The sequence below is a fragment of the Zootoca vivipara genome, chromosome 1 (genome assembly GCF_963506605.1).
Source record: "Zootoca vivipara chromosome 1, rZooViv1.1, whole genome shotgun sequence".
NCBI lineage: Eukaryota > Metazoa > Chordata > Lepidosauria > Squamata > Lacertidae > Zootoca > Zootoca vivipara.
This window is the reverse complement of record NC_083276.1, coordinates 73,516,702-73,535,638: the sequence shown is the minus strand read 5'-3', so window position 1 is coordinate 73,535,638 and position 18,937 is coordinate 73,516,702. Positions and strand designations below refer to the sequence as shown.

General features: G+C 46.0%; 1 protein-coding gene across 1 annotated transcript in view; it reads right to left on the bottom strand.

Moving 5' to 3' along the window:
• IGF2 (insulin like growth factor 2) overlaps positions 1-16,867 on the bottom strand; it is a 27,142-nt gene extending 10,275 nt beyond the window's left edge. Inside the window, exons 1-2 of the mRNA XM_035121058.2 lie at positions 16,482-16,867; positions 3,932-4,094 (exon numbers count right to left, since the gene is read on the bottom strand). Of these exons, the coding sequence (XP_034976949.2) occupies positions 3,932-4,094; positions 16,482-16,685 (367 nt within the window). The 5' untranslated portion in view covers positions 16,686-16,867. The remainder of the gene's footprint in view (positions 1-3,931; positions 4,095-16,481) is intronic.
• Positions 16,868-18,937: the final 2,070 nt, after the last annotated feature.

Here is an 18,937-nt window from a genome sequence, read left to right as displayed (position 1 = left end):
GCACATGTGCGTACCAAGGAAGAAGTGGCCTGTGTATATGCCTGCATATAGAGACTTATGTGCCACACTTCAGAGTAATTGTAAGATCCAGCAAAACCTGTGCCCACTTTTCCCGCACGCCCCCTAACCACCACTTCTGGCTGATCAATCAAGCACCAAGTCAAGCGGAAGAAGACTTTGGGTGTAAACAATCCTCTCTTCCCCTGTCAAAGGAATGTGGGCACCAACAAGTGGGCCTTTGTCAGATGGCTGGGCAGCAGACATTGTTCCAAACCCCTCCCCCAAAATAGCTTCTCTCCCCCCTCCCTATTTTTCCTAGTATTATTCTGCAGGACGCAGAGAGAGAGAGAGAGAATGTGCTTTGTCAGCATAAGTGGCTGGAAAGAGCTAAATTCTTATCAGCTGTTGGGAAGGAAGAAACAGGAGCTGTTGTTTACAGAAATCAGACGCCTTTTCTGTCCTAGCCCATGAAGGAAGATTCAGGTCTCTTACCAATTTTTGAGAGGGATTTAATTTTTTGGGAGGGAGTGGAGAGGAATCCCCTCAGAGCTAAAATAATTTATTCCACTGTTAGCCACTGTTCCACACGCCACACTGGGCTCCTTATCGGGAAAAGGTGGGATATATCATACATACATACATACATACATACATACAACTGATGTTGGTATATGGAAGCAACAAGAGCTGTTCCTTCTGCAGCATCTCCCTTCATACATTTTTGCAGCAGTTTAAGTGACTAGTTTTGCAAACATTGCGCAAAACAAATACTAATTAGGCTTCTTGTTGAGTATCTGCTTCCTAGCCCTACCCAGAGAGTATTTTTAGCTCTCTAGCCCCTCTCTCCAGCGCCGCCACCAGCATCCCCACCCCCCACTAAGAAAGAAATGGTACTTAAAACATCTGAGAGCCAAACTCTCTTAGGGCTCAGTGCAAGCCTGACTTCAATAGGACTATGATGAATTGCCTCAGCTGGGCTCCTGACCTTTGGGGCCTTCGGACATAGTGGTAGATTAAAGAGCCTAAAAAGCAACTTCCCTTCTGAAAATGTTTTCAGAAGAGACTTCAGACCACCTACTACAACATGGGAAGTAGGGGGAGGACATCTTTTGATGCCAGACAAGACAATGAGCCATGCAGTATTCTTGCTATACAGACTCTGGTAGAGGCGATGCTTCCTGTCTAGTTTATGGCAGCAAACACTGGCAGGTCTTCCTGTGCTGAAGTGCTCCAAGTTACCCTCTGTTCTCCTACTGCAGCAGAACACTTGGACCTCACTGACGAGCACTCTAATTTTCTGTATCCTTGACCACCTCCCCTCACCTTGCCAAAAAAAGCTTGTCATTTCTATGATGATAACTCTAGAATGAATTATACCCAGTTATTAAGTGAGGGATCCATGTCCTGGAACTCAGATTCAGTTCCAAGAGTTCTGTCTTGGGAACATATGAAGCAACTGGAACATATGAAGCTTCTGGTTATGTGCTGAGCATGCTTCCCTCACCGCTTTGCAACCAGAACGCAGCATCACATCTAGGCTTAAAAGGCAAGGTGTCCCAATCAAAGTGGGTGGGCTTGTAGGCAAGCTTTGAGCTCAGTCACTGATCTTTTAAAATGTCAACCACTAGCTCCAATCCATGTACTTATAAAATGCAATGCGCGTGCACACACACACACACACACACACACACACACACACATATATATATATATAAAGGTAAAGGGACCCCTGACCATTAGGTCCAGTCGTGACAGATTCTGGGGTTGCGCGCTCATCTCGCATTATTGGCCGAGGGAGCCGGCGTATAGCTTCCAGGTCATGTGGCCAGCATGACAAAGCCGCTTCTGGCAAACCAGAGCAGCACATGGAAACGCCGTTTACCTTCCCGCTGTAGCGGTTCCTATTTATCTACTTGCATTTTGACGTGCTTTCGAACTGCTAGGTTGGCAGTTCATATATATGTAATATGAGGCTTTGTGGGCTAAGTGTGGCCAGTGTGTGAAAGGGGCTCTATGCACAGACTGATGTACTAATATACCATGGAGGGGCACTCTCAGTGTTTCCAATATCGTTTTCATCATTCCCAGTGCACCAAGAATGCCACAGAAGCATAGAGGTGCAGAAGAATGCAACACAACCGGATTCCCACATGGCAACACATTTTTTAAAATCCTCTGCATCCCTAAAAAACAAAATGCTTTACAGTGGCCAGTTTCTCATCATTCACAAGGGTGAATGATATAAGCAGCACAGCACATTGGTGCTCTGAGAGATAAGCCAACCTATACCAAAGGAACACTTCCACAGACCCCATCATCTTGTGGGCTGGGGAGAATTGTCCTTGGGCAAGAAAACTCCTTGCTCGCTAAAGACTTCTCATTGGTAAATTAGGTGATGGTTTCAAAAGTAATGTTTCAGGGATGGCATTGTTATTGTTGGATTTTATGTGGCTACCCATCAATCTAAGTTTCTGGTGCTAGTGGGTACTCTTTGCTGGGTAAAGAGTTCAACTTTGGCCGAATTCAAGGCAAAACTCTTCTGAAACCAGGTAAACTGTGCTTTTGCTCAAATATAGCTCTGACTCAAAATGGTGCAGGGATCTAATCTCAGATAACCCCAGTCCCATTTTAGAAGAAGAGTTTGGATTTGATATCCCGCTCAAAGCGGCTTACATTCTCCTTTCCCTTCCTCTCCCACAACAAACACTCTGTGAGGTGAGTGTGGCTGAGAGACTTCAGAGAAGTGTGACTAGCCCAAGGTCACCCAGCAGCTGCATGTGGAGAAGCGGAGACTCGAACCCGGTTCCCCAGATTACGAGTCTACCGCTCTTAACCACACCACCAAACTGGGTTAAGCAGTTTAGCTGCAGCATCCCCCCCCCAAAGGCATAAAATGTGATGGGATTAGACTTCATGTCTCACAGAACTTCTGCCTCTCCAGTCAACAGCAAAGCAATAAAGCTCAATAAAGCAGGGCATCACCAGCAGCAACACTGCCAGTGGTAAACAATGAGCGGGGATGGAATTGCTTCTCATTTGTTTTATTGGATTTATATACAGTGGTACCTCAGGTTACAAACACTTCGGGTTACAAACGCTTCAGGTTACAGATTCCACTAACCCGGAAGTAGTACCTCGGGTTAACAACTTTACCTCAGGTTGAGAACAGAAATTGCGGCACGAGGCCCTATTAGCTAAACTGGTAGCTCAGGTTAAGAACAGTTTCGGGTTAAGAACGGACCTCCAGGACGAATTAAGTTCTTAACCCTAGGTACTACTGTACCACCTTTCTGCCAAGGCAGCTAAGGCCATTTACAACCTTAAAACACTAAAACAAACATATGATGTAAAATATAGAGTGACTCCAGAGATAGATTTAAGGGAGCGCAACTGATTCAGTTGCACTGGGCACAGAGCTTTGGGGGTGCTACCATTATGTTGCCCAATGGTCAACCAGGAGCCCATTGTCTATATGCTCCCTGGCTTGATCTCCCTCGCTTCTGTCTTCCCTCAGGACACCTAGGTCTTCAGCAATCAAGGGAAGGAAGGGCCTTTTACAGACCCATGAGCTGTAAGAGAAAAATGAGTGCAGGACAGCTGGAGAACTAATAGTACAAGCCTATTCAAAAGTAAATCCCACCAAGTTTAATGAGGCTTAGTCCCAGGTCAGTGGGCAAAGGATTTCAACTTTTACATTTTATTCACACACATCACACCACACCACAGTTATGAGGGAAAGACTTGTAACGCACATATGATGAATGCAGGTTCATTAGTGTCACACTGCCCAGTAATAGGAAGATAGCACTGGCCTACCTTATAGGGCTTCTTTTGAGGATTTTTGAGATGGTATTTCATGTATATGTTTTCAAAACTTGAAATACACCACATAAAAACGTCAACAAAAGCAATGCATAAAGAATATACTTACTGAAGTAAAAACCCCGGTCTCCACAGACAAACTGCAGTGTGTCCACCAGCTCTCCCCCACAGAGGGTTTCAGGAGCACCATATGCAGAAACAGAATCCACTGTGTAGGCCAGGAAGGTGAGGGCAAGCAGCAGTATCCTCCTGGAGGTGCACATCTTCTGCACCTAAGAGACACATGTTCAAAGGCATTAAGAATGGCTACAGAACGGTCCCTTCTATATTATCCAAACAGCTATAAAATGCTGAAAACGGAATACAGTAGCAAAATAAATGTGTATGTGTGTGTGTCTTTGTTCTTTTTTTTATATTCAGAAAACCAAAGCAATCCCAACAAAGCATAGGTAATTAATATTGTATAATCTATATTAGTATTAACTCTGCAATCCATACTAATCATTTGCCTCAGGCTTTTCCCACCATACCTTTCCCCAAATTGAGTTCTTCAAGTGCAAAGGAAGAAATGACACCTTGCCTTGCTTTGAGAGTTAATTAATTTTGAGCTCAGGTCCTGAGCATCAAATTGCCACAAGTGACTTTCCAGTGAGATAATGGCCTCCCCGATTGTCAGCTAAAAAGCAACACCTCTATATTGAGCATAGAGAGAGCGATCTCTAGGTGGGAAAGGGGATGCCTCCCTCAGCTCTTGCAGTTCTCTGCGGATGGCCTATCAGGAGTCAAATGTAACAGACAGGATTGGCAATAGGGATGGAGAGACACACACCAAGAACAACAAGGATAGGGCAATACATAAACAGTTCACATTACAAATACCAAAAACAGGGATGGGGAACCTGCAGTTCTCCAGATGTTGCTAGAATACTGACTCCCATCAGCCCAGCCACCAGGGTGATGGGAGTTGGAGTCCAACAACATCTAGTCACAGGTTCCACATTCCTGCCATAAAACATAGAATCATAGAGTTGGAAGAGACCACAAGGGCCACCCAGTCCAACCCCCTGCCAAGCAGGAAACACCATCAAAGCATTCTTGACATATGCCTGTCAAGCCTCGGCTCAAAGACCACCAAAGAAGGAGACTCCACCACACTCCTTTGTAGCAAATTCCACTGCCGAACAGCTCTTACTGTCAGGAGTGGAATACGTTGAAGAAACCAACATAACAAAGCTCATTGCAGCCACTTCGGTTCACCTTGTAAAAACTGAAGCCAGGCAATGAACATGTTTAGTTGTTTCACTGAAGGGCTCATGGCAGGGCCCCCAAGTCCAGATTCAAGGCAGGCCCCGTCTCCACTCTACATTTAAAGCAGTATCTATATCCTGGGGTGTGTAGTTTGTTAAGGGTGCAGCAAGTTGTTAGGAGACCCCGATTTCCCTCATAGAGCTACCATTTCCAGTGTACCCTGGAAAGAGGGAAGCTCTGTGAGGGGAATAGGGGTCTTCCATCAACTCTCAGCACCCTTAACAAACACCTTGGAACTCATACGTTTCGGCTCCCCAACGATTGAAAACCGGAAGTGAGTGTTCTGGTTTTCGAGCGATTTTCGGAAGCCAAATGTCCGGTGCAGCTTCCAATTGGTTGTAGGACACTCCTGCAACCAATCAGAAGCCACGCTTTAGTTTTCAAACAGTTTTGGGAATCAAACGGACTCCTGGATAAAACCAAAGTACGACTGTACTCTTCTCAGGATTATTTGGGGAAAGCCATGACTGTTTCAAGTGGCCTGATACTGCTTTCAATGTATAGTTCAGATGGGGCCCCAGCTAGGATAGACTGCTACCTGCATTTCCAAACAAGAGTGTAAAAGCTTGACAGGGTCTAGACCAGGGGTCCCCAAACTAAGACCCTGGAGCCGGATGCGGCCCAATCGCCTTCTAAGTCCGGCCCGTGGGTGGTCCGGGAATCAGCATGTTTTTACATGAGTAGAATGTGTCCTTTTATTTAAAATTCATCTCTGGGTTATTTGTGGGGCCTGCCTGGTGTTTTTACATGAGTAAAATGTGTCCTTTTAGTTAAAATGCATATCTGGGTTATTTGTGGGGCATAGGAATTCGTTCATTTTTTTTTTCAAAATATAGTCCGGCCCCCCACAAGGTCTGAGGGACAGTGGACCGCCCCCCTGCTGAAAAAGTTTGCTGACCCCTGGTCTAGACCCTGTGGTACACCATACTATAAATATTTGGCTTCCCCCCCCCCAAAAAAAAGGCCACAAGTTTCTATGCCAAAAATAAAGGTACTAAAAAAATGAAATATAATTCGTGCCATATAATGACTTTAGAGTCTACTGGTGAGATATACAAATAAGCAATAACAATATATTGCACCATATCAATAAAATACAAGTATATAATTGCACAAAACAACCGTATTATGATAATAACTGCACCAATCAAATGTGTTATGAATATCATGATTCACCAAGCATGTGTCAACTGATAAAAGTCTTTAGTGGCATACAAGTAAAGAGGGGCATCTCTTTACTTTTGAGCAGGAGCTCTAAAGGGTGTAATTATATTTGTGGCATGCTGCAAAAAGTTATTTTGTACAGTTTTTTTTAAAAAAAATCTGTTGCTCTTTTAAAGTACAGCAACACCTGGTAAAAACCAATTCAACAACAGCTTGTCCTCAAACAATACTTGGTCACCTATAACACCACACTGCTCCTCCTGTTCAGTGAAACCAGGGCACATTCTTTGTCAATCGTAAGTTTCAAAAGTATTTTGACCTATTAATTTATCAAATATAGCATCCCTAATTGCTAGACTGTTGCTCTGGACAACTTTAAACCAGACTTAACACTGCCTTCAGAGACAGCATTGCCATTCTTTGGAAAGCCTAGCTAACGTATGGTCATCATTCACAACAGCACAAGGCAGACAGGGTGACCTTTCGTAGAGTTGGAATGAATCCCACCAGTGATCTAGTTCAATCTATTCCTGGCTTAGCCCCAAGCTTTCTAATGTGACCCTAGACAGAGTCCAATGCCAGCTTTCTATCCATTAATCCATACTACCTATCCCGGATTACCAACTTTCTAGTAACTTACAGTCTACTCAGTCCCCAGTGGAGGAGTCCCACAACACAGATGCAGGGAAATAATAATTGCTGTCCTAGGCAGTGTACAACACAGTGATGGCCCAAAGGTAGTTTGGTATATTATTTCAAAACAATTTGAATTGGTCTTGAATCAAGTGTCGTTTCATGAGATTTACCTTGGAATTAAAAAGCTTAAAATGCTTTCCCCTTTATACCCAGAATAATGATATTAATATTACCATTATTAATAGACTGGTGTGTGCATCAGCTTGTAGGTCATGAAATCTATTAATGAAAGCAGTGTCTCTGTCCAAAGTATTTTAGGATCACACAACTAAGCTCCTTGAGGGATAAATATATTTGTGATTTATTTTGGTACAGAATGTTAACCTTTGCAGTTCCCCTATTTTGCCTCCAATATAGTCTGGAAGCAGCACAATGAAATAATAGTTTAATGCGTGCATGCTACCAACATCTTCTGCCTCTGTTAATGGTTAGCACTGCACTGAGTCTAAACCAACACCACCTATCAGTTTACAACACATGGTGATTTGATTTTCCTTCATTATTAGAGAGCTGCTGTGATTTGGCATGCGGTACTGCATGCAAGCATCTGTGTGGCTAAGTGGCCTCTCTAAGTGGTTTTTGTAAACAGAGAGAGGCTCAGCTTGCTCAAAGCAATTGGTCCAGATCAATGGTATAGATTTAGCCTGTCCTATATTAATTCTGGAAGGTGCAAGTTTTGCAGACGATCCAGGCTTCTAAACAAAGAAATAACCACAACAACCAGTAACAAGGTGTTTGCAATGCACTATTTCAGCGTTTTGTTATAATCACCCATATTACAGGTATGTTTACTGTTACCCCCTCCCCCTTCTAGGGATTCCGCCTTTCTTAAAGAAAATAAAGGAGATATTGTTGCAAGTAAAGATCTGTGAGCAGGATCTCCTGTGTTGTGATTGTAGCTGTGGAATAGGGGGAGGATGTTAACTGTGCTGCCAGGGAAGAGAGGGCTTAGGTCTCTGCCATTTTCCTGGTTAAGAACAACCCAATCTGCATCACAGGGCATGTAAGTGCAGCCATCACCAAGGACAGGAGTTCAAATCCTGAGCGTGGCGGTGGGTGCCACAGGTGGGAAGCCAACAAGTGAACTGGCCCAAACTCAGAGGCTGAGTAGAGGCGGAAATTCTGCCACGTGGTCCCAAACGTCCCAGTGAGCTACAAGTAAGTGACCTGTGCTCCCTAGCCCTACCTAGGCTGCATCAGATGAAGCAAAAGTCCCGCCAGCCTACCTGGCCTCATCTTGCAGGCCGCATGTGTCGGCCGCAGTGCTGTGTTCCGTTTGCTAAGCTGGGTTAAGGACAACCAGCTCCCGGTTAACTTCTGCCTCATGTTGTTAGTTTAACCACCTTGTCATTGACCCTGGGTCACAGTCAGTCGCCCACAAGCGGTTGCTTAATTCTGACAAACTGGCTAAACAAGTATGTGTGTGTTTTCTAGGAAGCCTCAGGCCTGGAATCCGCGCCTGAAGTTCACAAGTTATTTGGGAGGTGGGAAGGCATCTCTGCAGACATACATTGTAACCAAGCAGCCTGGTCTATTAGTCAAAAGACTTTTAGCCGATAGACTACAGTATTAGCCAATAACACAGAGGGATTCTTTCAAGCCTAACTTTGGGAGAAGGAAAGACCCAATGGGCACCAATGAAGACCTCTGGGCTCACCTGCAGGCACCACTCTGACCATCCCCCGCTCTATTCCTCCACTCTATGGGGGCATTGCAACGACAGGAGGTAGGTGATGTGGCTCTTCAAATGGCTCGGCATGTCAACTCATAACAATATCTTGGCAAAACTCAGAGATAACGGCATAGAAAAATGCAAGTGGGGAGAGATGCAAACCCAGATGAAGCAGCTATTTCACCCCCACTTCCTCACTTCTCACCACACATTCTGTCTGCTAGCTTATCTCCACCTTTCTCTTGAAGTGGAAGTCAATGGTACTTTTAAATGAGCAGCCAGAGAACTCTTCCATGGTTCTAGATGGCCATATAACGAACTTTCCACTCTATCCTTTGATCCCATTATTAAACTATTCTCTGCCGCCCAAGCCACAGCCCAGGAGCTAATGCAGGCACCTTGAGAGGAGGAAGCAACTGTTTTGTCATCAGCAGCAGTAATTTCAGATAATGTTCAGACTGAAATTAGAATGGCTTCCCCTCACCACAGAACCGATCCATTTTCTATTTGAATAGAATTCCCACTTCCTCGCAGGAGATGCATCCCTTCCTCCCCTTAGGCAGAAAGTGAACAAACAAGCTACACTTACATTATTCTCTTGCTGGTGGTTTCTGTTAGGAGAGCCATTTCTGAAGCATCCTGAAATAAACGCTGCGCAAAGGGGAGTATGGTACTTGTACTGTAACCTAAGCCAGCACCAAAATGGATGCCCTGAATGATCCCATCCTGTGATCTCTCTCCTCCCACATTTAAATGCTGGCTTTTCAGAGACAACTCAGCAATGTTCACCTTGGGCAGATCTCCTACCCTCCCCCCCCCACTTCCCTTCTTCACCATCAGAGGCCAATGTAATAGGAGACCAGGCTGAGAACAGCAAGGGAGCAAAAAAACACCCTTGTTTCCAGGGTGCTGAACTCCCTGCTCTTCCCCATCCCTAGGTGAATCTTCTGCAAACAACCTTGCATCTTTGTGTTTACTTCACAGGAGTCCAGAGACAATGGGACTGCAGATAACAGGGGCTTAGTAGCAGACTTAAGAGCCAGTGTTGCCATGTGGCCTGCTTGCTGCCAAGCTCTCCTGCTCCTCCCAACAACAACATGCAGACCCTGTGGATTTCTACAAGTTGCTGGGACTCTATCGTCCATCAGTACCACCAGCCAGCATGGCCAACGATTAGGGATGCTGAGTGATGTAGGATGCCAGGTTATCCACCCCTGCCCCTAAGCACTCAGGCCAGAACCCACACTCCACTCCCTTGGCTGTTTCAGGGAGCAGGTTGGAATCAGGTTAGGCACCTTGGTAAGGGATCAGCATCAAAGGCAAATGGCCACAGCTTGTCAAATGCCTCAGATATTTCCAACCTTGTCCGGGCTGACAAAAGGTGGAAATCAACACAGTTAAGTTCTCTCCTGTGTGCCTGAGACCACCCTCAGGGAGGGCATGGGGAGAGAGCAGCACAGGCCACATGGGAACATTCCTCAGTAGTACCTGGGTCTCAGAGCAGCTTAATGGTTCTACGTGCCAAGCGATCTATAAAATTCACAGTGCAAACCAATACCAGTCCACTCAGAAATAAAGCCCATTAGGTTCCATGGGTCTTATTCCCAACAAAGTGGGTACAGGACCTATATTACTAGCTGTGCATGCCAAAATAACACGTCCCTTTGCTTTAAACGAAACAAAGTGGTGCAAAGGGGGGCTGTTTGCCTCATGATTGGTAACACTAATACATTCATTTCATTTTAAAATGTAGCAAATGCTCATAAAAGCCCCAACTTTTCTTTTACAGTTATAATTCAGATATATTCAAGAGCTGACTTGCTGAATCTTGCATTTGAGATTGTCCCCCACAATTGAATTCCACCCCCCTGTTAATATTATACTGGGGTTGTATAATATTAAGGGGCCTACTTAATGTCACGGGCCAGAGCAAGGGCGTACCCACCATGCGGCAAGTTAGGGCAGCTGCCCTACTCTAGAAGCAGGGCTGGTGGGCAGAGGCGGAGCACAGCCCGGCGGAGCGCGAGTTCGCCATTCCCGCCGCACCGCGCCGCACCCTCCCTCCAGCTCCCCGGCGCGCCCTCAGGCAAGGCCAAGCGCGGCGGGGAACCAGGGAGCGCGGCGCGGTGGGCGGGAACGCCGAACTCGCGCTCCGCTGGGCTGGGCTCCGCCTCCGCCACCAGCCCTGCTGCTAGGGAGGGGCACAGCCCGGCGGAGCGCGAGTTCGCCGTTCCCGCCCGCCGCGCTGCGCCCTCCCTCCAGCTCCCCGTCGCGCCCTCTGGCAAGGCCAAGCGCGGCGGGGAACCAGAGAGCGCGGCGCGGCGGGCGGGAACGCTGAACTCGCGCTCCGCTGGGCTGGGCTCCGCCTCCGCCTACCAGCCCTGCTGCTAGGGAGGGGCACAGCCCGGCGGAGCGCGAGTTCGCCGTTCCCGCCCACTTTGTGGCCCCTCCCCTTCCGTGCCTTGGCCCCTCCCCTTGCCCCCCCCTAGTTTTGATCCTGGGTACGCCCATGGGCCAGAGAGTGAGTTGTGCCAATTTCCTATAAAGCCATTGGTGGGAGGGTTTAAAAATCACAGGATATGCTGGTGGGAAGAGGATGCTTCAGTTATCAGCTGTTTTTTCTCCTGGTAGAGGTACTTCAGGTTCAGCTGGGAGGAAATGGAAGAAGCTTCTTTTTGGGGGGAGAACATAGGTGGAGAAAAGATTCTCTAGCTTCCCATTGTTTGCCTACAGGTGTTTCTCAACCTTTTTAGAGAACAGCTTCTTAGAGAACAGCAATGGCAACCTGCTCCTGTCACATTGGCCTGCGACAGTTACATCTAGTTGCCCCTTAACTCTTGTATGTACCTAGATGATCTTAATTGGTTAGGTGCACACAGGAACTTCAACAAAATGTTGTAGTGCAGGCTGTTCCTGTTTGGATTTCCAGCCTTTCCATTCCAATTCCCCTATAATTTATCTATTTATTTTAAATTCTGGTTTAGCTACATAAGGAACAGCACTTGAATAACTGAATTCCCCGTTATAGTGTGTGTGTGTGTGTGTGTGTGTGTGTGTGTGTGTGTGTGTGTGTTTCTGTGTCTGTTTCTGTGTGTATATACACACACTGCCGGTACAGGAAATAACCTTTCCATGTGTTACAGTAAAAAAGCCAGCTTTGAAACAGAAGTTCATTAGCATGGTAACGATAAAAATAAGAGGCATAGAGATGTTAACTTTTATTAAGTATCCCTGGATTTCAGTATGTTGGAGTGTGGTATGATAAAGCTCCACAGCAAAGCCACATACCCCAAAAGCATAATATCAGAAATTAGAGGTCTAATTTATGTCTGCTGCTTCCATTGGACACTTCTATTCTAGCTTACACATAGCTGTTTTCCTTGTCACCAGCATCCCAAGTCATAATAGCCTCCAGACAAGCTGGCATGGATGTTATGGTGGTTTCAGGTCATAAATGCCAGGTCTTTTCAGGTCATAGATGCCATAAATTATCAATGCAGGCATATGTGAATACCTATCAGAAGAGGCATCCCCCCCCTCCTTTCTCACACAGGAGGGAAAGCCGCTTCTGAGATGGTGCCTACATGTGTGCAACCTCTATTTTGGCATTAAGCAGCATAGAAATTAATAAATCAACATCAAAATAAAATAAAACAAGTCAAGAAGTCATGCTGTTAACTGACCAACATTTCTCCAAGTGACAGCTCTACTAGGAAGGTCTGTGGACTGATTTGCAAGGCTGCTTTAAGTTGGCTTCACCTGAGCTGACTTCACTGGTTAAGGGTGGGAGACAGAGGGCCATCTGTCATGGATGCTTTAGTTTAGATTCCTGCATTGCATGGGGTTGGGCTAGATGACCCTTGGGGTCCCTTCCAACACTACAATTAGAAGATTCTATGAACTGTGGCCCTCCAGCTGTTGCCCTTGAGCCTCAGCCATCAGGACCAAATGGTTAGGGCTTGAGGTCCAGCAACAGCAAGCGGGCCACAAGGCACCTCCCGTTCCTGATATAAGTACTATCTGGAGGGCCTTCAAAATGCCGTTTTAAAAAAAGGTGAAAGCAGGTAGTACTGGAAGAACACAGATTAAGTGTTGGGGGTTGGCTCTCCCCTTCACCAACACAAGCTACATATAGGTTTTCATTCATTTATATGTAACTCGGTCCTCCCTTCCAACCTCTCTCTCACATACCCCTGTAGAACCAAAACAAACTTCAGCCACCAGAGTCTGATGAGAATAAGTTGTATTCATAGAATCTTAGAATTGTAGAGTTGGAAGGGATCCCAAGGGTCATCTAGTCCAACCCTTTGCAATGCAGAAATCACAGCTAAATGGATGGATGCTCAAAGTTGTTCCACTGAAATTAATGAGCATGTCTGACTTGAGTCCATTTGTACTCTTGTTAAACTGGGGTCACATCCAAGACATGCCTCTGAAATTCTTTGGTTTTCCACCAAAGAATCCCGGAAACTCTAGTTTGTTAAGGGTGCTAAGAACTGTAGCTCTGGGAGGGGTATCCTACAGTTCCCAGGGTTCTTGGGGAGAAGCCATTAAATGTATGGCATGGATGTGACCTTAGTTGGACATAGCCAGTCTTCAGTGCATCTTTTCAGGTGGTCCTTTGCTTTAAGACAAGATAGTGAGGAAGGGGACTCAGCTAGCAGAAAGCTCCCCCTTCAGCCTCCTGTGCCACAAAGCAACATCATATCCAGGCACCAAGCCCCAATCTGTGTACATTTACCACTGAAATAAGAGTATTGCTTGAACTTTGGTGTTCAGTGGGGGGGGGGATTTAGTACATTAAATAAAAACAGGAACAATCTTGCTTTCTAAAGGCATCTGGCAGGAGACAGGAAAAGGGAGATTTTAAAAGTCAGTCTTCACCCAGGTGACTGATCAGTTTCAGTTGCTCAGGTTCACAACTTTATTTCCCCTTTCCTTTTCTGCATTTGCTTCCAAAACCTGAAGACAATAAGAAAAGGGGGGGTACGTCTCTCCCTTGCAAGCAAAGTCCATGGTGAGCTGGAGTTGACTGGCACACAATTTGCCCCCAAACAGATTTCTAATTGGCTCCATTTCCTGGCAATTCATAGCTAACCCTCCCAAGCCCTGCATGAAGACAAAATTCCCGCCTGTTGAAAGCTTCTTGTTTCACAGCCGCCTCCACCTCCTCCTCACTTCACCCCTTGACGAAGCAGACTCTTGCCTAGAAAACGTCTTGGCACAATAAGACAGCCAGTCTAAAAGCCGCCACAGCACAGAATTTCAAGATACTGTAGTAACAGCAAGTTAAAGCACACAAGTCATTCCCCCCCACCTCCGCCCCTACTCCCCGCAGGCAATGCCTCTGTTGTACCCATTCCACAGACAGCTTAAGAAAATATTTGCACCATAAAAGATGAGTGCTTTTTGGCTGCCTGAGACGGCACTGTAAACTCCCCTTGATCTCCCCTTGAGCTGCTGTAGATCACTCAACAGGTCAGAAAGAACTATTCTAGTAACAGCCTTCTGTGCAAACCCCAGGTAAACAGCTTTTCACTTTAAAGAAAGTTGCAGAGAAGATGTCTCTTTCTGCAGAAGCTACGTTGCACGTTCCCCAATAAAGATCTGGATATTAGCAAAGGGAAGCCCCTTTTCCTCACACACCCCTCAACTCGTCTCCCCCCGAGACAGTATTTTGTGCCATGGGCTAAAATCTCTTGGTGTAAAAGAAAAAGAAGAGGGGAAAAACCCGAAACCTGAACAACTGTTGACAAACACTAGTGGTGCTGAAGTGGAGCATGAGTTGTAAACAGTCGCCTACAGTAGTGCAGAGTGAAGCGCCAGCCGCAAGGTCTGAAGCATCGCTCTCTTCTCTCCCTACGACTATCTCAGCTAAAACCACCAATGCAAACCTTCCCCCGCCCACTCCTCCTTCCTCCTTTCCTTCTTTTTAAACACTCAGCATTCTAAGCCACAGATTAGGAACCCTGTCAGCGTACTCCTGGCTGAAAGCGGTTCAGACACATCTGCTGGTACAGTTATGTTGAAAACTACAGTTTCCTCAGGTCACCCAAATCCCTCCAGCTCAGCAGAGTGCTAAAACCTTTCCAAGTTTCTCAAAAACAATTACTTCTGGGGAAAGCAGTTGGAAGAAAAGGAAAGGAAAAGGAGAGGGAATAACAACAAGAATAATCTATACAAAGTAGAAGGCCATGTGCCAGCAGTTAACTCGGTCAGTTTTGGGCTTCATTTTCCAGTTTTCTCTCCCCCCACCCCCTCCTTCTCAGTGTTTTCATCCCTCAGAGACCCAACATGCTGTAGGTTTTTTTTAAGAAGTGAATTTAACTGCCAGGACCAAGGAACTGTGTGTTCTTCATACAAAATGCACAAATCTTCAAACACTCCCCCACACCTCTAAGCAGCTTGAGAAAAGCAGGAAATAATTTTATTATAATAATACCAGTAATAATAATAGCGCGACTTAGTGTTCCGTCCAGCAAACAAGTACATGACCTGACATGTCCCTGTGCACAGAGTTGTAATCCAGATCTCCAAATCACAAGTAGGAGGACTTACGCCTAACTTCATCTAGACACTTCTCCACGGGCAAAATACAAAGGGCACCTTCGGTTCTCCACCCAGAAGGTCCACATACAACCTGAGGACTACCGGCTATTTACTTTCAATGAAGTATAAATGCAATTAAGACCTTTGACATGGAAAAATATTCCTAGGTTGCTTTTTAAAAAGTAACGGTAATAATGACAAAGGGCAGAAAACGAGGCGCACAGCTTTTGCAAAACAATTTCTGGCCAGCAGCAACACCTCCATTCATAAAAGTGACGAAGGAGTGGAGGGGTTGCCGCCAGTCTCCTTTGACAGATCTGACTCTCCGTTGTGTATTGCGCAGCCCGCGCCTTCAAGTGAGATTTACCAGCCCCTTCCCCGTGAAATTGCCTCCCGTTTTCATCGCTCTGGGTATTAAGAGTCCTGCAGCCCCCAGCCCCTACAGCGCAGGAATGTTCCCGGAGCTGGACGCTTGCAAAAGCTGGAAGAGTGCAAACCTTTGCAAGGAGTCCAAAACAGGGGACTCTGACCCATCCCTCGGGGTCCCTCTAGCGTCACCAGGCCAATATTGCAGAACGGGGGTCTTAGGGGGTTTGTTTTTCCTGACTGCTCCGCTAACCCGAAGTCTGCCCACCGAAAGTTGTGTGTGTTTGTGCGGTATGGTTTCAAAACAAAAAAAAAGTATGCAAACTCTCGCTCCGTGCAGCCGGTCCCCTTTGCACCGCGACTTTTCTGCAAAACGCTTGCACAGCCGTTGCGAGAAGAAGAAAACCGCCTCACCAGAAAAAAAAAGGTGTGCAAGGCGGCGGGGCGGGGAGACGGACCGCACAACTCCGAGGCAGAGTGCGCAAAGTTGTGGGTGGCCAAGGAGCCAAGGACTTGGAAAAGTGCTCGCGTCCCTCTCGGGAGCCGAGCGCAGAAACTTTTGTGCTTCTTCTCCAAGACGGGCTCCCCATCCCCGGCCGGACTCCAGCTATTGGCTTCTCTTTTTCTGCAATCGGTGTGTCCTTCGGTGAACTCGAGAGCCCACGGAGCGACGGGGGAGAGCGAGAGAAAGAGACGGAGCGCGCAAAAATAAAATATAAAAGAGCGTCCCAGGGGAAAAAAATGCACGAAAGTGGCAGCTTTGCTCTCGGGGAGAGCTGCTATTCCGAGATGCTGCTGCTGCTCTGCCCTCCGCGCCCTGCACCCTTCCCGCTCGCTGCCCTCCGTCCGCCCGGTCGCTATGCAAACGCGAGATAAGTCTCGGCTGGTTTGCTTTTCCCCTTACCTTTGAACTGCCACAGCTGCTGCTGCTGCTGCCGCCGCTCTCAACTTCTTGCGTGCAGATTTGGAACAAGGCTGGGTGGCTGTAGCATTCATCCATGTGGTTCCTCTGCTCTCTTGACATCGTGTGGCTGCTTTGCTGGGTTCTCTGGCTGTATTTGGTATAGCAAGTCCCTTTTTTAAAAGAGAAATCTCTGTCTGTCTGCATATATTTAAGAGGTTTCCTTCCCCTCACCGCCACCTCTCTCTCTCTCTCTCTCTCTCTCTCTTTGTCTGCCTTTGCTGCCTCTTTGCGTGGGTCTGGTTTCCAGAGGCAGCGCTGGTGGGGCTTCCCAGTAGCAGCTAGAGCCTCAATTAACTGCTCCACAGCTGAGGAGACAGACTGAGAGCGCTCACTGTCCTTTCTTTTATACACCCATCCAATGGGCATGCTCAAACTTCCAGCCATCAAGGTAGCAGCCAATAAAATTGCAGAGGTTATCTAACCCCTCTCATTCGCCCCCCTCCTTTCTTAACCTCCTCCCTTTTAATTTTTTTAAGCTCTCCTGAGACTCCCATTTGGAAGACAAAAAAAAAGTTCCAATAGTATGGTTAGGGGCTCTTACTTCATGGAGAGTATTCCTCGTCCTCCCCCCCTCACAGAAAAGAAGTGGGTTTGCTTGCATGCATGCAACATAGATATATAGATATATAGATATATATTTCTTTGGTGAACTAAATAAATGCTATTGGGATTGAGAGATGTCAGCACCTTCAGGCTACCCAATGTTTAACAATGATTTGCCTTTCATCTCACTGATTGAATTAATCCTCCTTTTTAATGTAATCAGAGCTCAGGTCAAGGAAAGATCTCTGCAGTCACACTGATCTCGTTAATCAATGACTATTGCTCACCTATCACTTCTTGTTTATCAGTGGCTATTGCCCACCTAAATTGTATATGTAAGTGCAGCTAAAGAAAGGCCCTGCCAACTTGCTCTGGGGAAGGGAGACCTCAATATCTTACTCAAAATCACTACCCTAGGAAGAGAGGGTGCAATGTTGAGGGGATCTACTTCTCCCAAGTGCACCTCAATTTCTATAGGAGAAAAGGCAGACCCAAGGGGTGATCTTGGGCACTGCCATACCCACCCACCAACTTCTCAATCCCCTACCGGAGGCTCTCAAGGTGTTTCCTCTATGGGAGATGTCCCAGGGTGCTTGCCAGTTTCTTAGCACGTGTACTCAGCCTGTATAAACTTGTAACAGCCTTCATGTGGATTTAACAGAAGCAGCCATAATCGAAGCAAGGTAGATGCCGTTTCAGATGGATTCTTAGTCAGCATAGCAGAAAGCCTGAAAGGAATGGAAAAAACAAAACAAACACCAGTCTCCCACAATTCAATAAAGGAGCCCTTGGGGAAAAGACTTACCCTCTTGTCCTCTAGTGGTGATCTGCTGTAGCCCCGCAGAACCTGGGAAGGGCAGCTTAGTTATAAATTGTTTTTATGGGCTGTATCCAACTTAACACAATTAGGAGGGTGTGTTTTTTGTTTTTGTTTTTAAGGTGCTGTTAATTATGAATCGGTTTTTCTCCTTGAAATTGACAGTTCAGTTTTCTTTTGATCAATTATCTTATTTTCCCATAAAAATCTAAACAATTGATTCAGTGTTAAACCGATAAGCTTTTGTCATTTTTTATGAAAAGTGTAGGACAATCTTCTTCTATATCAAAATAGGTCCACAATTCTTGCTCCCCACATTGTCTTCCTTTTTTTTCCTGGCAACAAGACAAAACTTTTATTAACCTTTGAAACACCAAATCTAGGAATTGGTAGAATTGTAGAGTTTGGCACTAGCTGGATAGAGCTGCTTCTTCTCAGCTTTGGTGCTGCCTGAGAGTAGTGAACCTTGAATTATTAACTATCTTTATTTTAATGATATATCTTTAGTGCATACAGAACTCCAATCTCTCACGTTAGCTGAGCTGAGTAACACACCATTAATATATAGCCTACATATTGATGCGGCTCCATTTTTGAAATCCGGTGTAGATTAATCCATGGTGGGGTTGGTTCCTTGTGACTGACAGCCTTGTTAATCATTCATAACTTCATTAACATCGCTGTTGATTTGGCTCGCCTGTGCAGAGAGACATAGTATGATCCTTATATACCTTGAAAGGTACGCTGGCTCCACATTCACATGTAAACAAGATTTTGCTCATGAAGCTCTTGATCCTGAGCAGGGCTTAGTCACAAACACTTTTATCAGCCAGTGGGGCTCTTTCGCCTGTTTAAAGTCAGCATGAATGAGATCTAATTTTTCCAAGTGTTTGAAGTTAGTCCTAGCATGAATGGTATCAAAATTTGCTAGTAATGTTGCCCATTATGTGCCGCAGATCAAATGGGTTATGCTGCAAAAACACACAATGCAAAATCAGAGGAGCATCACCAAAAACATATCCATGCCGGTATTTTT